Source organism: Aotus nancymaae, unplaced genomic scaffold (assembly GCF_030222135.1).
Source record: "Aotus nancymaae isolate 86718 unplaced genomic scaffold, 86718_ANA_hifiasm-v0.15.2.pri h1tg000058l, whole genome shotgun sequence".
In the NCBI taxonomy this organism is placed as follows: domain Eukaryota; kingdom Metazoa; phylum Chordata; class Mammalia; order Primates; family Aotidae; genus Aotus; species Aotus nancymaae.
In genome coordinates, this window is record NW_026988472.1 from 26,438,662 (window position 1) to 26,459,066 (window position 20,405).

The following is a 20,405-nucleotide window of genomic DNA, read 5'->3' on the forward strand; positions in this document are numbered from 1 at the left end:
AGATCTAAATAATAGAGTGTCATGGGATCCTTTGGGTGTCACTTTGCCAGCCAGAAACATCTGTGGCAGGCGGCACCTCTGCCTGGGTTTTGCTTGTGTCCACTGGTCTCCTTCCACCCACTAAGCCTGTCAGACTGTGCTTAGCTTGCACTACCAGCCCAGATCCCATGCCTGCCAAGGGAAAGCCAGGCACAGAGCAGCAAGGGGTATGTGAGCAAGCAAGCACGGGACCTGGCCACTGTGCATAGTCAGGCATACAAACTGCAGCGGAATGCAGTTCCAGATGCCAGTACAGGTGGCAGTTCCATGTGACGCTGTGGCTGGACCAGATGTACCACAAGCAACTTCTGCTGTAGGCACCAATGTCTGGACAAGGGGAATGCAGTAGCACCTGAAAGCTCAGAGACACCAGGAACCCCAGAGCCCCAAAGAGTATGTCATAGTATATCACAGCCCTGTCTTGAGAAGCCCTATGGTAGGGGCTCTGTAAAGGGCCACAGCTCTTCTCTCTTTCTCATTGTCAACAACATGGTGAGTGGGGGGCATGTTTCAGCCCTGTTTGTGTTACAGCTCTTTCTGTCCTGCCATTCAGCAGGTCCCAAGTTTTTGTCCCATGTCCAGGAAGAATGAGGTACACAGACACCTTGGGTGAGCAAGGTGAAGAGGAGCTTCATTGAGTGAGAGAACAGTTCTTAGGAGACTCATGGTGGGTAGCTCCTTTCCATAGGCAGGTGGTCCCAGGGAGTGTCCAGCTCTCAATGAAGAGGAGACCCATGGTGGGTTCCTCCTTTATGCAGGCAAGTTATCATGAAGAGTCAAGGAAACCCAAAGTAGGTAGCTCCTTCCTACAGCTGGTAGTCCCAATGTCTGTCTCAGTCTGTCTGAGTCTGGAGCTTTATGGGCTCAGAAGGGAGGAATTACATGCATGCTGATTGGTCCATGGGCATCCATGGGTAGGCCCAGAAAAAGCACCATGAGTTCTCACTTTGGGCCACAAACTCCACCCAGAACTGGCAGCCCAGCCCCCAGGCTTCTGGCCATTTCTGACTTGAAGGAGGAGTTTCTCTGTGGACCTGCCCCTTTCTACCCAGGACCCTGTCTGCCTCCTGCTGCCATCAACATGCCATCCATGGAGCCCAGATAGTTTGTGCCAAGGGGTAGTCCCACACTGAGCCACCCTTAGTCCTCACTCAGCCTCTGTCCCATGCTCATCAGTGCCCAAAATCCAAAGGGCCTAAGGCAGCAGGAGGCTGGTATGTCAGCACTGCCCCAAGCACACACAGTCAGGTTGCGACAGCACACTGGCTTGGACGCAACTTTGCTCTGCTCAGGAACCCATGCCTGGAGAGAGGAGAGGCCAGGGAGTGGGAGCAGGCACTTCTGAGCATGCGGGGTTGGGGGGATTCCCAGGCCCCCAAGAGTGACTAGGTCTGGAGCTGTGGCTGGGTAGCTGCAGCTGTGCCTGGGAGCATGGAGCTCCCACACTGTCAACTCAGTAGGGAGCAGGGGTCCTGCATGTTCCTGGGACTCGCTGGCTCCACAAAGTGCACAGTCCTGGCCACAGCTCCCCTGCTGCAGCTGGCATCTTTGCAGTGGCCACTCCAGTTAGGCTGCTGCTGCCATCATAAGGGAAAATGGTGAATAGAGTTTCTAGGATGGATAAATGGATGGTAGATCAAGAGAGCATGGTTTAAAAAAAAACCTGCATGAAGAAAAGACTATAAAAAGAACACAAAGAAAGCCTATTGTTCTAGGGAGATAACTGTTTCTAATAAACAAAAACCGAGACACGTGATTAAGCCCATAGCTTACAGAAGACGCTCTAATGAAAATACCTTCCAGAGAAAAAGCAAAGCCATTAAAACCCTATTTTTAGATATGTTCCTCTGTACAAGTTAAAAGTTGAGAGCCAACTAGATGTATTGGAGGTCTCTATGGTCATAGAAACAAGAGAATTTCTGGCATATAAAAGACATTTGAATTATTTTGTTGAAAGGCTTTGATATTGAAGTTACTGCCTAACATTTTGGAGAATTAAAAATATATGAAAAGAATGAGGCGGGGTGCAGTGGCTCACACCTGTAATCCCAGCACTTTAGGAGGCTAAGGAGGGAAGATTGCTTGAGCCCAGAAGTTCAAAGATTAGCCTAGACAACATAGCAAGACCATCATACCATATTCTGATTTCTCTAATAAAAATAATTATAAAGAATGGTTAAAGACAGGGTGAATTAGATTCTCCAGTGGATAGAACCAACAGGAAGGAAGGGTGGATGGATGGATGGATTAGATAGATAGATAGATATAAGTATATATAAAATACACATTTAGGAGTTTATCATGGAAAATTGGCTCACATGATTACAAGGTGAAGTCCCATGATAGAGTGTTTGCAAGCTGGGAAAAGATAACCTAGTAGCCTGGTGCAGTCCAAGTCCAAAAGCCTCAAAACCAGAGAAGTTGACAGTGCAGCTCTCAGTCTGAGGCCAAAGTCCCTAGAGCCCTGGGAGATCACTAGTGTAAGTTCCTGAGTCCAAAGACTGAAGAACCTGGAGTCTGATGTCCCGGGGCAGGAGGAGAGGAAACCAACTGCCCTGTAAGACACGGGAAGAGAGTGAATAAACTTACCAAGCGAGCTACTTTATCCCTCTTCTGCTGGTTTTGTTCTTGCCTAACTGGCAGCTGATCGGGTGTTGCCCACCCGCATTGAGGGTGCGTCTTCCTCTCCCAGTTCACTGATGTCACATGTCAGCCTCCTTTGGCAGCACCCTCACAGACACACCCAGAAGAAACAATACTTCATCAGTGATATGGGCATCCCTCAATCCAGTCAAGTTGACACATAATATTAACCATCACAACAAGTATTCTATTTTCAAGAAGGAAAATCTGGAAAACACAGTTTTGGATCAGATGATTCAACATAAGACCATGCACAATGGTATGGTTTCTCACTCATCTCAAGAAGTTAATAAACATGTTTATTGCATGAAGCAATAATTTTTGCAGATGAGAAAGTTTTCTAAGAACTAAGCTACATTCGCTGAAATTGAGTCATGGAAACCAACTTTATATCAGATGACATTAAGCAATTTGTAGAAATACTTTGTGGTATTAGTAAGACAAATAATTTGTTAGACTTATTAAATTGGCTGAGCCAATGGAATGGAATGAATATGAAGTATTTTGATTTTCCTAAAGGCAAAGCCTGCCCATGCTATATTTGTTGGCAAGGTGGGTCTTTCTCTGTGTGGGTTGGTGGATGAGTCTGTGTTTTAATATATTCCTTCCTAGTATCTGACCTACTTGCTAGAGCATTGGACTGAAAATGATTATACATCTTTATTCAACCTGTAGTGTCGAAAAATTCTGGGGAAAGAAGCCATTTGAAGATTTAGCTGGGGCTCTGTTTAAAGTGCGCCCCTGTAGGAGTGGTTAATGGAGTATTTCTGCTCTCACATTACCTTAAAAGGTTTATAGCAATATCCTGTAAAGTTAGAATATAATATACAAATGTTACATCCTATTCTGTTTTAAGTCAGAAAAATCATGTTTATAGTTTGAAATGTTGCTGCTCTTTAAAAAACTAATTAGTATAAATCAATTGAATTAGTTTGAGATCTGACTTTCCATCTATAGATATAAATGTAAATATATATAAATGTAAGTGTATAAAAATACATATAATTGTATCTATATACGAATATATGTATAAATATGTAGTTACATTTATATACATCTCTATGTACATGGGTATATATGTACATATACATACATACATTTTGTGTGTACATGTGTATTATCTTTATGTATATGAATATGCATGCATATACATAAACATAAGCCTATATGAGAAAGAGAAAAGTGCACATGCCTACTTTGAAACAGGCTTGATAACAAGAAGGATGATATAGATTCTTAGTAAATTAATGTAATCACAGACTGTGATATAGTGTCTAGATTACAAGAACTAATAACTATATTCTTTGCTGTTTTGAATACATTATATTTTAGGCCCATGATTAGTACTGTATCTTAGCTGGATTTTCTCAGATGACAGCATCCTGTGAAGAATATCTGTAGAACAGGGGATTATTTAACAAAACACCTAATCAGAAGGTAGTAGCACATGAGCACTATTGTCATGGTGAAAAAGGAATGTGCTTTCTCTGTGTTTTTTCAAAATGCCATAATATCAGAAACAGACAGAAATTGGTAACTCTGGATGTCTTTGCCCAGATCTTTCCTGAGTCTATTTTCTAATTATCTTCTGGATATATCCTTGAAGTCCAAACATTTCAAACTCAGCAAGATGAAACTTAACTCATTGTAACTTGCCTTCCTTTAAACCTGCTTTCTTTACTGAATTTCTTATTTTTGTTACTGCACTACCATATGCCATGACACCCATACCAGAAACCTGGAGTCATCCCAAATTCATCCCTTTCCTTTTCCTTATGAGCACTTTGCATGCAATGTCAAAATATTTCTTAACTGTATCTTGTATTTATTATTTTATCTTTGTTCCTGTCAACATTTTTCAAGGTAAAGGCCATATCCTAAGCCCCTGAAGTCCTTGCCTTCATTCTTACCGCTCTTCCATCCATTTTCAATGAACTTGGTGTGAGCTCCCAAGAGCGTATCTAATCATTTCTCTTTGCTTAGAATCCTGAGTCACTTTCCATCGTCTACAGATTCTGATAGCATGGCCTATAAGGTATTTGGTTGTCTGACTCCTACCTTCTTTATAGACTTGTCCCGTGTTTTCTGCTTTATGTCTCTCAACCTGCATTTGATTCTTACAAGCTGTTTCTGATACCTTGTATGTTATAGCCTCTTTGCACAAACCACCCGATTTAAACAGACTGCTCTACTTTATAAGATCTACTTTGATAATTTCATCTATGTATAGAAAACTCATTTCAAGTTTTCTGCCATGAAATTGGCCACTTACCTATTAATAACTACTCCCTCTTTCTGGCTTGTCTGTACCCTAATTATGCCCATTTGGGCACCTATCATACACTTATGCAGTTAATATTAATGTGCTTTACTTTTTTATTAGAATCTAAGTTCCATGAGATCTGTCTTACACATTCTTGCATACCGTTGTCAGATATAAGTAATTAGTAATTCTTGTAAGATAACTGAATGAACCTATGAGCAAATGGTTGGATATAATTCCAAGAAAGAATTTTTGTCTTAAAAGGGAGAGCTTTTTGTTGTAAGGTGGTTAAAAGGAGAAACTCTAGAAATAGATTATTCCTGCTCTGTTCCTTATCTACAGTATACCTTTGGGCAAGTCACTTAACCATTCTTAGTTTTCGTTTCTCCATCTTTAATATGAAGATTGTATTAGAACCTACATTATAGGATATCTGTAAAGGATAAAATGGTAGTTGAGAGGCTAAAGCATTTAAAAATGACTGAAATATAGTAAGCAATAATAATATTAGTTACTGTTATCACCATCACCCCAGAGCATTCTTATAATGGGATAAGGGTTGTGGGGAAGTGACGAGCTGTTCTTCATTAATAATATTTAGCACAAGCCTGAATCTCATGTTCAAGTATGTTTTAAAAGAGATTACATACTGAGTGGGAAGTTAGACTTGATAACCTCCAAAGTCCCTTCCAATACCAAATTGTATAAAGATGGAGTGCAAGAAAATAAAAGAAAATGCTGTCCAGTCTTATCTAGAAGAAGCATCATACTCTCTCATTCTGTAGAGAACTTCATATTTAAAAGTGTGATTCTCAAAATTGCTTTCACGAGAAAAAACAATCTGAAAGTAATGGAAAAATATAAAGAAGTCAAACACTACATTCTGCCAGTTATTTTGACCAACAATGATAATTTTCAAAGGTGACAAAGTAAATCTGGATAAATAAACAATAAGAGGGCCAGACATTTAATGGTAACTTCTTTTTGGACATTGTTATCATTATTGTTAGTGTCATTAAGAGTTTTAACTTGTGAAACGTGAGTATCACACAGGTTACAAAGCGAATGTGCTATATCTCAGTTACAAAGAGAAGGTTAAAACAATGAACAAAGAAAGTCAGTTGGAAAGTAAATGATATACTGTGAAAGATAGTTGTTCAGAAAGACGATAAAGTCTGATTTTCTCTCATAGCCTATATGTCAGTTATGTAACTAAAAGTGTTTATAGTACATATCTTTGGGATAGTATGAGAAAGAAGCGTTGATAGCATGTTAGACCCTATCAAATTAAAAAATAGATGTTATTTATGAAGAGAAACATGGTTGAAATATTTTGATGTTTCACCCTAGTTCCTAATTTTATATTTGGTGAGTTAAACATGTTTTTAAAAATAAAAGATAACTTTAAATGTGATGGAAATAATCCACAAAGCTAAGCATGAACAATTGTTTCTCATGGAGCAAAAATTATAATTATTAACTTGCTTATTATTTTTCAGGAGTTTTACATGTTTTGTATGTAATGCTGCCCCTGTATCACAATGAGAAAGCCAATGCATAATGAAGTTAAGTCCAAGTTCATGTAGCTTGCAGGTGGCAGGGCTGACACTGATATTCAGATTTGTGTGACACCTCAACCTGGGATTTCTCCTAATCTCTCAAATTTATAGTATATATTATTATGTGACCTTGAGAAAATTATGTGATTTTTTTCAATTTTGGTTTACTCATCAGCAAAAGGGGAATACAGAAACCGATCTAACAAAGTAATGTATTTGTACCTGTAGATTTAACTCATTTATTCAAATACTATCTATCTATATAAAATGGAATATATATACATAGCATTTGCATGAATGAGTTAAATTTATCAGTGCAAATATATATATATAAAATATAAAGATATATATTTATTTATTTTAGTGCCTGTCACACTCAATTGCGTTAGTATGTATTTTTCTTTTCTAGAACAACACTGTTCTAGAAGAGAATGGTTTATATATATAGATATATATAGAATTTATATATATAGTTTATATAAGCACTATATATATAAGCACCTGTCATACTCAGTTGCATTAGTATATAAAATTTTTTTCTTTCCTAGAGCAACACTCTTCAATAAGGAAGTTGCTATACACATTTAGCTATTTTGAGTGCTTGAATTGTGACTAGTATGCTTGAAAAACTGGATTTTTAATGTTATTTACTTAAATATAAAATGGTACATAGTCCCATTATTAGAAAACTTTTGAGTATGTTTTGATCAGCTTTAATATGTGCATTGTTTTTTCAATTGCAAATTGTATCACATATAAAAAAATTAAATATTCTAATGAAATTTGGACATCCAAAATCAACATGCTGTTTAAGTGTAGAGTTAGCACTAGATTTCAGTTTATGATAATACATGATCTGTTGTGATTGATTTAGCCAAGAGGGTATTCGGTGGACTTGAAAGAGCACAATCTCTTGATTACTCAACCTGTTCTCTATTCTGCCTTTATGATTTATGAGTTGAATAATAAATTGTCTCATGGTAAAATTATCAAATGAAACTCAAAGATAATAGTGATAACAATTCCCAACAAACAAAATTACAGGAGAAATATATGCAAGTATGCTGGAACGATAATATTCTTTATGAATGCCAGTGTTAATACATTTAAATTGTTGTAAAGTTTATTGATACATAATATTTGTACATTCTTACAGAGTACATGTGATATTTTGTTCCATCCACGGAGCATATAGTGATCAAGTCAGGGTATTTAGGGTATCTATCACCTCAAGTATTTATCATTTCTATGTATTGGGAACATTTCAAATCCTGTCTACTAGCTATTATGAAATATATACTGTTGTTATCTATAGTCATCCTACTCTGCTATTGAACATTAGAACTTATTCCTCTATCTAAATATATGTCTGAACCCATTAAACAACCTCTCTTCGTTCCATCCATACACCCTTCCAAGTCTCTCTTATCTGTCATTCTAAACTATAGCTCTATGAGATCAAACTTTTTAGCTCCCACATATGAGTGGGAACATGTGGTATTTGTCTTTCTGTGCCTGGCTTATTTTATTTAACATAATGACCTCCAGTTCCATTTATGTTGTTGCAAATGGCTTTATTTCATTCCTTTTTATGGCCAAATAGCATTCCATTGTGTATATATAACCTGTTATCTATTTATCTGTTGATGTTCTCTGAAAAAAAAAAACCTTTATGGCATTCTTTAAATTGAAGTATCAAGCAAAGTACACAAATTATAATTATAGCTTAAAGACTTATTACAGAAGTATCATACCATGATTCCACATTCAGAAAAAGATAGTATGTTACCAGCAGCCAGGAACCCTCCATCAAGCCCTATGATATCATAAACTCTTCCTACCTCCTCAAAGGTAACATATATCCTAAGTTATAATGCTGATTAGTCTTGCTATATTTTTAACTTGATATGAATGAAACTTTTATATATGCAGTTTTTTAACTGTTTTTTTCACTGGATACTATATTTGTGAAAATCACTATGTCGTAGATAGCATTACTTCATTGCTTTTCATTACTCGATAGTATTACTTTGTATGAACATACAACATTTTACATAATCTACTATTCAGAACATTTGGGTTGTTTCCAGTTTTGAAACATTACAAATAAATCATCTATGAGCATAAATTTTACATACATTTTTGTATATATGTGTAAGCTTTTGTATTAGGTATATACATAAGATAAGAATTTCTTAACCATTGAGTATATACATATTTAACTTTCAAAATATTAACAAAGGGTTTTCCAAAGTTGAATAAATTCATATTCTCACCACTAGTAAATGAAAGTACAAACTGCTTCATATCTTCTTGAATACTTGGTTGTTAAACTTTTTAATTTGAGCCTTTCTGGTGGCTGTATAATGTCATCTCTCATTTTTCATTTGTATATACTGATGACTAGTGAAGTTGAATACTATTTCAGTTGTTATTGGGCATTTAAATGAACTGTTCTGTGAAATGCCTGATTTCTATTGGAGTTTTCATACATCTTTTAGTGAATTACTTTAGTTTATATATATTCTGGTTAGTAATTGTTGTTTATATTTTATTTTTCTTTTTGAATGGGTGCCTTGTCTATTCACTCCTTAATGATACATTTTTTTCATAAACAGAAGTTTAACATATTTCACTTCAATATTTTTCTGTTGTGTTTAGTGTACTTTTGTCCTCAGTTTAAAAATCAAACTCTCTACTTTCAAATTCTGAAGCCGTTGTCCTGGGTTGCTATATAGGAACTTTTTGTTTTACATTTCATATTGCAATCTACCTATTATTACAGGTATGAGAAAGGGATGAATGTCCATTTTTACCGTATAGATTCAACTGAAACAACCAGTTGACACTGTAGAATATTGAGGAAAGGATGGTCTTATTGCAAAGCTTTTCACATTATAAATAAAACACCTATACCTGCATGGATCAGTTAATGGACTCTAGTCAGTTTTATTCCTCCACTTGCCTATCGTCATGCTAATACCATATTGTTTTAATTACTATAGCATTATGATAAATTTTAATATCTGGTAATTATTTTTGAGATGGAGCTTTGCTGTTGTTGCCCAGGTTATAGTGCAGTGGTAAGATCTCGGCTCACTGCAGCATCCACCTCCCTGATTCAAGTGATTCTCTTGCCTCAGCCTCCGGAATAGCTGGGATTGCTGGTGCCCTCCACTACACCTGGCTAATTTTTTTATATTTTGAGTAGAGACAGGGTTTCACTATGTTGGTCAGGCTGATCTCAAACTCCTGACCTCAGGTGATCCACAGGCCCTGGCCTCCCAAAGTGTTGGGATTACAACTGTGAGCCACCACACCCGGCCTGTATCTGGTAATATTGTAAAAGAAAAACTGCACCAGAAGTTAAACAAGCAAGAAAGACTTTATTCAAGACTACTGGAATATGGATCAAGACTATTGCCATAGGGAAGAGAGATGGAAATCAATTCCACTGAAAAAAAGGCAGGAGAGATTTTAAGCACTGGGGAGAGCTAGTAGAAGACTACTGGAAAGTATCAGGGGTTAGGATGGTGATCAGCCATCTATGAGTGTTAACTGGAGCTACCCTCCCACAGAGACTGGGAGATAATGTGCTATCATTAACAATTATGTTTCAAAGAGATGGCTTCTAGGTCCTTGAGAAAGATAATCCTGAGTTGTAAAAGGTTTACATCTCAAAGAGGCAGAGACTATGTTAATAGTTGCAAGTTTTTCTAAAGTAAGTGCTCTAAGAAAAGAGAAGTCAGGAGCCTACAGTCAAATAAAAACTTGTCTAGAGTTTAGTTACCTTAAGTTTGTTTTGGTCATTTGGTCAATAAAAGCCATCTTATTTTCTTCCTTTTTAAAGATTAACTTGACTATTTTTAGCCATTTGGACCTCCATATGAATTTTAAGAACAGCTTGTGAACCACCCCCCCAACTCCCCCACACACAAAAATCTGTGATGGTTTTAATTGGATTTGGTTTATTCTATAGATCAATTTATAAAGAATTAACATTTTATTATATAAAGTCTTTCAATCCACGAATATGGAATAGCCTTCCATTTAGTTAGGCCTTTATTTTCGCTCAATAATGTTTTCTAGTTTTTAATGTAAACACTCTTAAACTTTTTCTGAAATTTATTTCTAGGTTTTTGGTATTTTTGCTGTTGTTATGAATATCTTTTTGAAATTACATTTTCTATTTGTGCTGATATAAAGAAATCCAATTGATTTTTTTTTCTTGGCCTTGTATCCCAAGACCATGCTAAATTTACTTAATAATTTGAATACATTATCTATAGTATTATTCAGATGTATATATACAAGTTGTTTTTGAGTAATGACAGTATTCTTTCTCCCTTTCCAATTATTTTTCACATTATTAATTTTCCCTGCTGTATTGTACTGCATATTCTAGTACAATGGGAATATTGAGGATATTTATTTCTCATTTTAACTCTAAGAGGCAAGGCCTTTAATAAATCATCATTAAGTACGATTTTTCCTGTAGGTTTGTTGTACATACCTTCTGTTTTTAATACTCTAAGAGGTTTTATTATTACTAGATGCTGAATTTTATCACATATTTTTCCAGAATCATTTGAGATGGTCATAATTGTTTTCTTCTTTATTCTGCTTTATGTCAAATCACATTGCTTAGTTTTCTAATGTTAAAAAAGCCTTTCTTCCTGAAATAAACTAAACCTGGATGAGATGTATAATCTTCTCGTGTGTTGCTAGATTTTCTTTGATTCATAGTTTTTCCATTGTGTCCGTGAAAGTGATTGGCCTGTCCTTTCTTGTAATATGCTTGCTAGGTTTAAGTACCTGATTATCCAGGTTTTGGAACTTGATTCATAACTGGAATATACAAATTGAAAAGTTTTAAATTAAACATTTTATACATTTAATACACTAAAATATCCATTTTTCATTTGAATTTCAAAATTTTATTTTTCCAGATTTTCCGTTTTGGGGTCAGTTTGAGTAACTTGTATCTTTCTAGGAATTGGTCTATTGCATCTAAAATCATAGATAAATTCATATAAAGTTCTATTTGGTCCCTATGGTATTTAATAGCATTTTATTATCAGTGTTTGAAATTGAGAAAAATGTGACATAAAAGAATTTCTAACCTCTCTGGAGAAAGCAAACGATCTGATGATCCTTAGTCTGTTTTTCTACATAGTAACCACAGCAGGGGTCTAGTTGTCCTGTACTCTTTAGCATAGGCTCTTTATTTAGCCACAGTCCCCATTACTACCCATTCTCTTACGCCTAGATTATTGTATGCATTGTATTAGGTATGCATGTTAGAATTTGTGATTTCTTGTGGATGAAAAGTTCTGATGTTAAGAGTTGACAGGAGGCATAGTGCGATACCTATTTCTACGCACTTATTTTCAAGTAAGATACCTATTGAGGCTGGGCACAGTGGCTCACTCCTGCAATCCCAGCACTGGGAGGCCAAGGCAGGCAAATCACTTGTGTTCAGGAGTTTGAGATGAGCCTGGCCAACATGATGAAACCTTGTCTCTATTGAAAATACAGAAGTTAGCCAGGTGTGGTGGCGTGCACTAGTAATCCCAGCTACTTGGGAGGCTGAGGCCGGAGAATTGCTTGAACTTGGGAGGTGGAGGTAGCAGTGAGCCAAGATCGTGCCACTGTACTCTAGCCTGGGAGAAAGAGAAAGATTCTGTCAAAAAAAAAAAAAAAAAAAAAGGTACCTATTGGGACATGGCCCTGGTGTTTAAAAATATAAAGGTACTTTTCAACTCTTGTGCAAAACATAAGCTTTATCAACGATAGAAAAAAATGCAAAAAAAATATAATTTAGTGTCCTTCTAAAATGTTTCACTGTCTTCTATGTTAAAATTCTATCATACTCCAGATTTATGACATCTGGAATCAAGGCTGATTTTTTTTTTTTTTTATCGACTGAACTCTAAATCCTTGCCATCACAAGCATCTCAGTAACTCATCACGGTTTTCAGAGTACTTTCACATGTATTGATCTGTCTGACCCTAGCAGTTACCTGGCTAGGAGAGTAGGTACTATTATCTCCATTTCACTAGTGGGAAAAACTAAAGCACAGCAAGATTGAGTTTGTTCACAGATGTTACAAAGTTGGGCAACAGTAGAAGTGAAGTGAGAATGCAGGAAGTTCATACTTCATGTAAAAGTTACAGATTCAAAGATCCAAAACGATGATTCTAAGACAAAAATTGGGGGAAAAGCCTCCTATAGATAACTACAGTGGTAGTATTCAGCTTTGGGACATTTGTGCAAGATGTTAACCTCAAAGGTAGGGAGCCCATCTCAAGGAGCTCAGAGTCTGCAAGGCATAAAACAGTAAGAGGAAACCTCAAGCTACCAAGGAATGCCTGGGAATGTGATGAATGCTGGAAAGAATACTGTTATGCTGGAATGTTCCTTAGGACTCCTGCTCTTTATTTTCTGGATCCCAGTTGAATAGACTGGTGGGAGCTGGAGAATACAGAGTTTATTAAGCTGCCAAAAAACATTAAATAACATCCTGCAAATAATAACAGCAGTGACAACAACAAAAAGGCTTTTCCAGATTTATTCATTAGCACTTTGTATACTCATACAAGTAAATAATATATGAAACTGACTGAAATAGCAAAAGTACATTCTGCTTCCAGTTAAAATCTCACTACACTTTCAGCACAATCACAAAGGCAGAATTTAATCAACAAATCAGTCTTACTTACCTTTTAAAAATAAATCCTGGCAAAGTCTGAATGTTCTTAAACTGGAAGTGCAAGTATTTTCTGATGGTTTGTGATTAAACGAATATAGAGTTATAATGTCAAATGTTTTAGATGAAATTATAATATTAAGCTTTAAATCCTTGTCAAGCAGATTAGATAAAATGTTAAACCTAGTCAAACTTCTGGTAAAACAAAATATGAAAAGACTTCAAAGGGATTCAGCATCCATGTTTCTCACTATAGGTTATGTGGCACAAATTGGAAGGCATATCTTTTATAATGAATGCTCTGCTGAGTGAATATCATTATGAATGAGCATGAACTTGTAGTGAAGTGGATCTGAGGTCAAATCCCAGACACTCAGTAATGTGCCTTTTGTGACTTTAGACAGTTTCTTCACCAATCTGTCAGTTTCCTCATCTGTAACCTGCCCCTTTGGAAGTGACTTTCGAAATTCTTTGAATTCAGACAGGAGATATTACAGGATCATTTAAATAGAAGAATTATACTTTCAGAAAACCTTCAGTGAGTGTTTTCTCTCATCAAAATTTATCTGCCCTGTAACATGTTAGTGAAGATATAAGGTACACCATTTTATATTATGTTTGTTAAGTTTGTAGAAACATGTAAAACTGAGAATCAAGCCATACCCTTGGGCTAAATGCTATTCAGTAAGACTCTGCCACATTTTAGCCTCATAAAGGATTGTATTTCATTTTTTTCAGCGTTATTTGATGTGATTTCCATTTCACCATCAGTAAGATTAAGTTGCTTAAACTTTTTAGCTGCACAGTTGTTGATAAAGTAAGAAAGAAAAATCAAGATATAGGTGATTTTCAGAAGGCTCATTACACATCAAATTCATTTAGCAGAGGAGTATATTATAGGGTCTTAACCTGCAGTAAAATAAGATGGTTTTTTTTCTGCCTCCCTCTTTCATAAACCCCAGTTGCTGATGCATTGTGTGGTCCATGGTACATAATTGTTTCTACTTTAGTGGTTATACGCCTGGGAACACTCTGTCACTTAATGCCAATACTTATGGGCACAGTTTAGGTTTCATATTCTATCCCTGGCTTCCATAAATTCAAGGGTCACTGTATTTAAGATTTACCTCCCAGGCTTGTCAAATTTTCTTCATTTACCTTTATCCAAATGTTCTTTTAATAGCCATTTTTCACTTTTGCATTGGAATACCAACTCAACCAAACAAAGGAATTCAGATGAGAAATGTCCTTGGCACGTATAACAATATGAGATGTGAATTAAATGAGAGGAAAAAGTCCTCCCCTTTGTGGATCTGAGCATGGATGATAATGGAGTTGTGATTTAGTCTATGAAAATATGTTAGACAAAGTGAGCTGACCTTTAGCTTCACTTATTGCTGAGACAAAATGAGAGCACAAATAAAAAATAACATCATTTTGTGAGACTTTATAATTCATTGGTTTTACATTTATGTGTATAGTGTTTAGCTCTATAAATATGTGTATTATTTCTAAAAGCTCAAGGGATTCCTAGACATAAATAGAAACTCAGAGAATAACTGAGTTGAAGTTACATATTTTTATTTCTCTAGAGAAGAGGTTTCTAATTCTAATACAGTGGTTCTTTAAGAAATATATTAGCTTCCTGTTAGTCCCATTTGATCCTATTTCTTACACTTGTTTAACAATTTGTTTACACTTATTCAGGAAAGATAGGAACCAGCATCTTTGAGTGATTCTAGAGCTGAGGGGTAATCTTCCAATTGCTTTGCTTCATTCTTGTAATTCAAATTAAGGCCAGTATTACTAAGCAATAAATAGAAAAATCCATAAATTGAAGCATTTTGTATACATCTATTTATACTTGTGCATATGGCATTGCAAAAATCTATGGGTAGACGTGTACAGCATACGAGCAAGTAATTTCTCGTTCACTTACCTACTTACACCGAGATCAGTAAAAAGCACCATGCCTGCATTGTTACAGAAGTGACTTAGACTCAATTCATTGAGTATTTTCTGAGAGTAAGATATGTTTAAGCAATGGAATATGTTGCTAAAGGATATGTATGCTCCCTTGTGTTGGAAACCTTTAAAGAATATACTTGAAGACTAAACATCTATTTGTAAAGATTTAATGGGTACCTTTCTAGAGTGAATATAGTAAAATATATGACCCTTGGCAGTTCTTGGATTTGATAAAAGAACCATGATCAAGCAAAATGTAAATAACCACCAACTCTTATATAACTCGTTTCAAATTAGAAGTACTTGCCAATACATATTCTTCTTTAATATTTGCAATTCTTTAAGGGGTTGGTATTAGTATTTCCTTTTTTTTTCTTTTTTTTTGAGATGGAGTCTCGCTCTGTCGCCAGGCTGCAGTGCAGTGGCTTGGCTCATTGCAACCTCCAAATCCCTGGTTCAAGCAATTCTCCTGCCTCTGCCTCCCAAGTAGCTGGGATTACAGGCACGTGCCTCCATGCCCAGCTAAGTTTTGTATTTTTAGCAGAGACAGGGTTTCACCATATTGGCCAGGATGGTCTCGATCTCCTGACCCCAAGTGATCTGCCCGCCTTTGCATCTCAAAGTGCTGGGATTACAGGCGTGAGCCACCGTGCCTGGCCTGTATTATTATTTTCTTTGACAGACAGCCACATATTTCTTGCAAAAGAATGCATCTATTTTAAATGTCTTTTGTATTATTCCTTTTGAGGGGTATCATTAAAAAAGTACATGGACTAGTGGCTTAAACTATAAAACCTTTTCTCACTATTCTGGAGGCCAGAAGTTCAAGACCTAGGTACTGGCAAGGGTTGGTTTCTTGTGAGGCCTCTCTACTTGGCTTGCAGATGAATGCCTTCTTCCTGAGTCCTCACATGGTCTCTCCTCTGTGTTGTACAGATCCCTGGTGTTTAGCTGTGTCCAAATCTCATCTTCTCATAAGGATACCTGTCAGATTGAATTAGAGATAACCCTAATAGACTCATTTTAACTTAATGGCCTATTTATAGGCACTATCTCCAAATATGGGCACTTTCTCATGTAGTAGGTGGGGCATAGGGCCTCAACATGAATTTTAGAGGACACAATTCAGCCTATAACATCTTCTGTTTATATTTGGCATATGCAGATATTCAATACATATTTGTTATATAATAAATTCATGACCGATGAATGAATACATTGATGGCTATCATTAACTGTAAGTTAAATATTAGCTGAATCATAACCTTGCTTCAATAAATTATCAAAATTATCTACAATCATTATTTGGATACAAAGGATACTTTTAGTGATATTTTTTAAATAGTTGTCTTAAATAGGTTGCCTATGTACTTAAAAGAGTAGTAAATTACAGCAATCCCTCCCTTTCTCCCTTATCCGTGTTTTTGCTCTCCTTGGTTTCAATTACTGGCAGTGAACCATTGTCAGAAAATATTAAATGAAAAACTCCAGAAATAATTCATACATTCTAAATTGCATGCTGTTTTGAATAGCATGATGAAATTGTGTGCCATCCCACTTCTGTCCCGACCAGGACTGAGTCACCCCTTTGCCCAGCATCTTCATGCTGTCAGTGCTACCCACCCATTACTCAGTACCTGTCTTGGTTCTCAGATCAACTGTCATGATATCGCAATGCTTGTGTTCAAGTCACCCTTATTTTACTTAGTCATGGCCCCAAAGTGCAAGAGTAGTTATATCAGCAGTTCAAATACACCCAAGAAAAACTGTAAAGGGTTTTCTTTATGTGAGAAGATAACAGTTTCCAACTTAGTAAGGCAAGAAAAAAACATATGCTGGAGTTTATCAAAATCTATGGTAAAAACGAATTTTTTATCTGTGAAATTGTGAAGAAAGAAAAATAAATTTATAAAGAGTATATATAGAGTTTTTTACTATCTACGGTTTTAGGCATCCACCTGAGGATTTTGGAACATGCCTGCTGTGGATAAAGGGGAACTACTATATTCGTTTTTTGTGATTCATTCATACAGTGAACAAAACTGCAATATTAAATGCATTGCATTAATACATCTCAGAATTTCAATAAATTTGAAAATCTTATGCAACCTGGAATAGAGGATCTTTATTTGGATTTGTTTCATAGAATATCCCAGTAAAATTAATAAATTATACATTTCCACCTATTGGAGTTACAAGCTTAAAATGCTGCTTCAGTGGACACTATCTGTATGTCTTATAGCACTAGAGAGAAGATGCTATATTCACTTGGAAGTCTCTATTTTGTTTATGAATGTGATGCTATAGCTTGACTTTGTTCTTTCTTCCCTTGACTGTCTTCTTCACTGGAGTTGATGGCCTACAATAAATTCCCCACATTTTGACTTTTTAGATCTGCATCATCACATGAGGCAGATGGTACATAGTTAAGAGTAAGATTTTCTCCATTCAAAGCTTTTTTCTACCACAACTAATCTATTAACCATTTTGTTAAATGCCATTTTGCCTGACATGTACTGACAGGGTCACTAGGAAGTTCACTAAAAAACCTTCAAGTATGTTTTAGAAAAACCTGCATATACTCGTTCATAATAATTAGATGGTTGAAGTTATTGAATTCATTGATTTAAGCTGACACAATTCCTGTGGGTATCTTGCATCATCATTTGAGTGCTATGGCTTTTATTGTAAACTAACATAACTCAAAATAAGTTGAATAAGAGAGTGAAACTACAAAAAAGAAAAAAATTTAGTTATGCTGAAAGCAATAACATTGATATTTATGAAGAAAAACTGAAAACTCGTTCATGGTTGAACTATGTATAAGTACATGATGATTTTAATACTGTAGAAAAATGTTTACAGGCGTCAGTATACCCGTGTGTGTATTTTTTTTAAGTGATCATAGATCAAACAATTTAAGAAACATGACTCTTTAAGTCACTTAGAAATAGGTGGATTAGGGGAAGGCGTGGTGTCTCACACCTGTAATCCCAGCAATTTGGGAGGCTGAGTCGGGTGGATCACTTGAGATCAGGAGTTGGAAACTAGCCTGGCCGACATGGCGAAACCCCGTCTCTACTAAAAATACAAAATTAGCCGGGCATAGTGGTGCATGCCTGTAGCCACAGCTACTGGGGAGCCTGAGGCAGGAGAATTCCTTGAACCCAGGAGGCAGAGGTTGCAGTGAGCTGAGATAGTGCCATTGCATTATAGCCTGGGCAACGAGTGAAACTCCATCTCAAACAAAGAAAAGAAATAGGTGGATTATTTTCATCATGCTCATTTCACTTGTGTTGATTAAATCATGTTAATATCTTCTAGATGGGTTGATACATATATGTAGTGTCAAGTAACAGAAATTATGAGACTTACAGACACTGAATAGGTTTTTCAAAAATATGACTTTCATTTTTTCTAGCTCTAATTCTATATAGAATAAGGCATGTCTATATTTTATGATATTTCTAGCTTTAAAGTTCCTGTATATGAGACAATAACTTTCTTGTTTATGTGAAAAAGTCAAAAAACTTGAAATTTTAGGCTATAAGGTACATATTAATGAAGTTGAAGTAAATGCCATGTTTTTTAAACACCTTCTTTGCATAGAAAGCATCACAGTACGTATTTCCCTTTCAAAAATCATTGATAGTTGGTTTATGTTACATGTGAAAATAGTCTGTGTTCTTAGACATTAGTGACATGTTAATGATATAGTAGTTTTTATTCAGAGATTATAACAGTTTTCTCATTAAAGTATTTTAGACACAGAAAATTTTAATACTTTTGTAATAATAATTGAGAAAAATTAACCATCTACCTATGAATGGAGTCTAACTTAGAATTGTCTTCTACAATCCAGACGGTAGGCAATTCTCATTATGCAAGATTGCCTCAATTAAGAATCTTTTGAGGCATTCTGTGTAGTAGTTAGACTTTTATTCTTTAAGGTATATTTTCAAACCTAAGGAAGATACATATTTTACATGTTCTCATTGCAAAATCCTCTCTAATTCTATATGTGTATCTTTGCTATCTTACGTTTGCTGTGGAGACATTTTATATAGTGGTATAATAACCACTTCATATTGCTTATAAGTGTCTTTGCTTTTCTAGGAAAGGTACAAAACTTAGTGAGATAAAGACAAATGAAAGACATACCACTTGTTTAAATGTAAGCAGATCAGGAAGAGTGTCCTTTCCAACTTCTCATATACATAGGAGACTCAGATACTTTGGCAAATGATTCATTTCATTTTTAATAAAAATGTAGTTAACAATTGTTTGCTGATACTGTGGTTGATTGTCTCTTCCCCAGGTATTGGGAGATCGATGGGCAAACATCTGTAGGTGGACAGAAGACCGCTGGGTTCTTTTACAAGACGTCCTTCTCAAATGGCAGCGTCTTACTGAAGAACAGGTGAGTCGTGTGAGAAACTAGCTGTAAAAGACATGAGGGGGATATTAAATTGGAAAAATAAAGATTCGTGTTTAATTATTTATTCCTTGGAATTCTTTAATGTCTTCCAGTGCCTTTTTAGTGCATGGCTTTCAGAAAAAGAAGATGCAGTGAACAAGATTCACACAACTGGCTTTAAGGATCAAAATGAAATGTTATCAAGTCTTCAAAAACTGGCCGTATGTACTTTATAGCTTTTAGTAGTCTTATAAAAACCCAATAGTGTATATTATCACTATTATTTAGTCTCTTCTATGCTATGGAATATTAAATGTTTATTGTTTTTGCTTGGATCATAGATTATTCAAAGATGTCATATTGCTACTTTTCTGAATTAAAGTAAGGAAATCTCTAGGTAGATTTTCAACTTGGTTTTTTCAAACAAAGTTGTACTCTTGAAGAAACATAGCATACCAGAATAAGACTTCAATTAAAATTAATACTAAGAAATGTTTGTGAGCCTTTAATACAGTTCTAAGCAGCATAGTTCTAAAATAATAGGTTAAAGTTGATTCTCAGAGTAATATGTGAGAGATACAAGTGACAGTTATCCTCAAATTCACGGAGTTTAACCTTAGTTTATTAGTCCATTTTTGTGTTATGATAAAGGAATACCTGAGACTGGGTAATTTATAAAATAAAGAAGTTTAACTGGCTCATGATTCTGCAGACTGTACAAGAGGCATGACACCAGCATCTGCTGCCGGTAAGGGCCTCAGGAAGCTTACAATTACGGCAAAAGAAGGAGAGCCAGTGCATATCAC

At 35.8% G+C, this 20,405-nt stretch overlaps 1 protein-coding gene across 11 annotated transcripts in view; it reads left to right on the top strand.

The window, feature by feature from the left end:
• Positions 1-20,405, top strand: part of DMD (dystrophin) — a 2,277,745-nt gene that overhangs the window by 779,451 nt on the left and 1,477,889 nt on the right. For all 11 annotated transcript variants that reach the window (XM_064364425.1, XM_064364424.1, XM_064364427.1 and 8 more), the window contains exons 14-15: positions 19,501-19,602; positions 19,713-19,820. In XM_064364425.1, the coding sequence (XP_064220495.1) occupies positions 19,501-19,602; positions 19,713-19,820 (210 nt within the window). The remainder of the gene's footprint in view (positions 1-19,500; positions 19,603-19,712; positions 19,821-20,405) is intronic.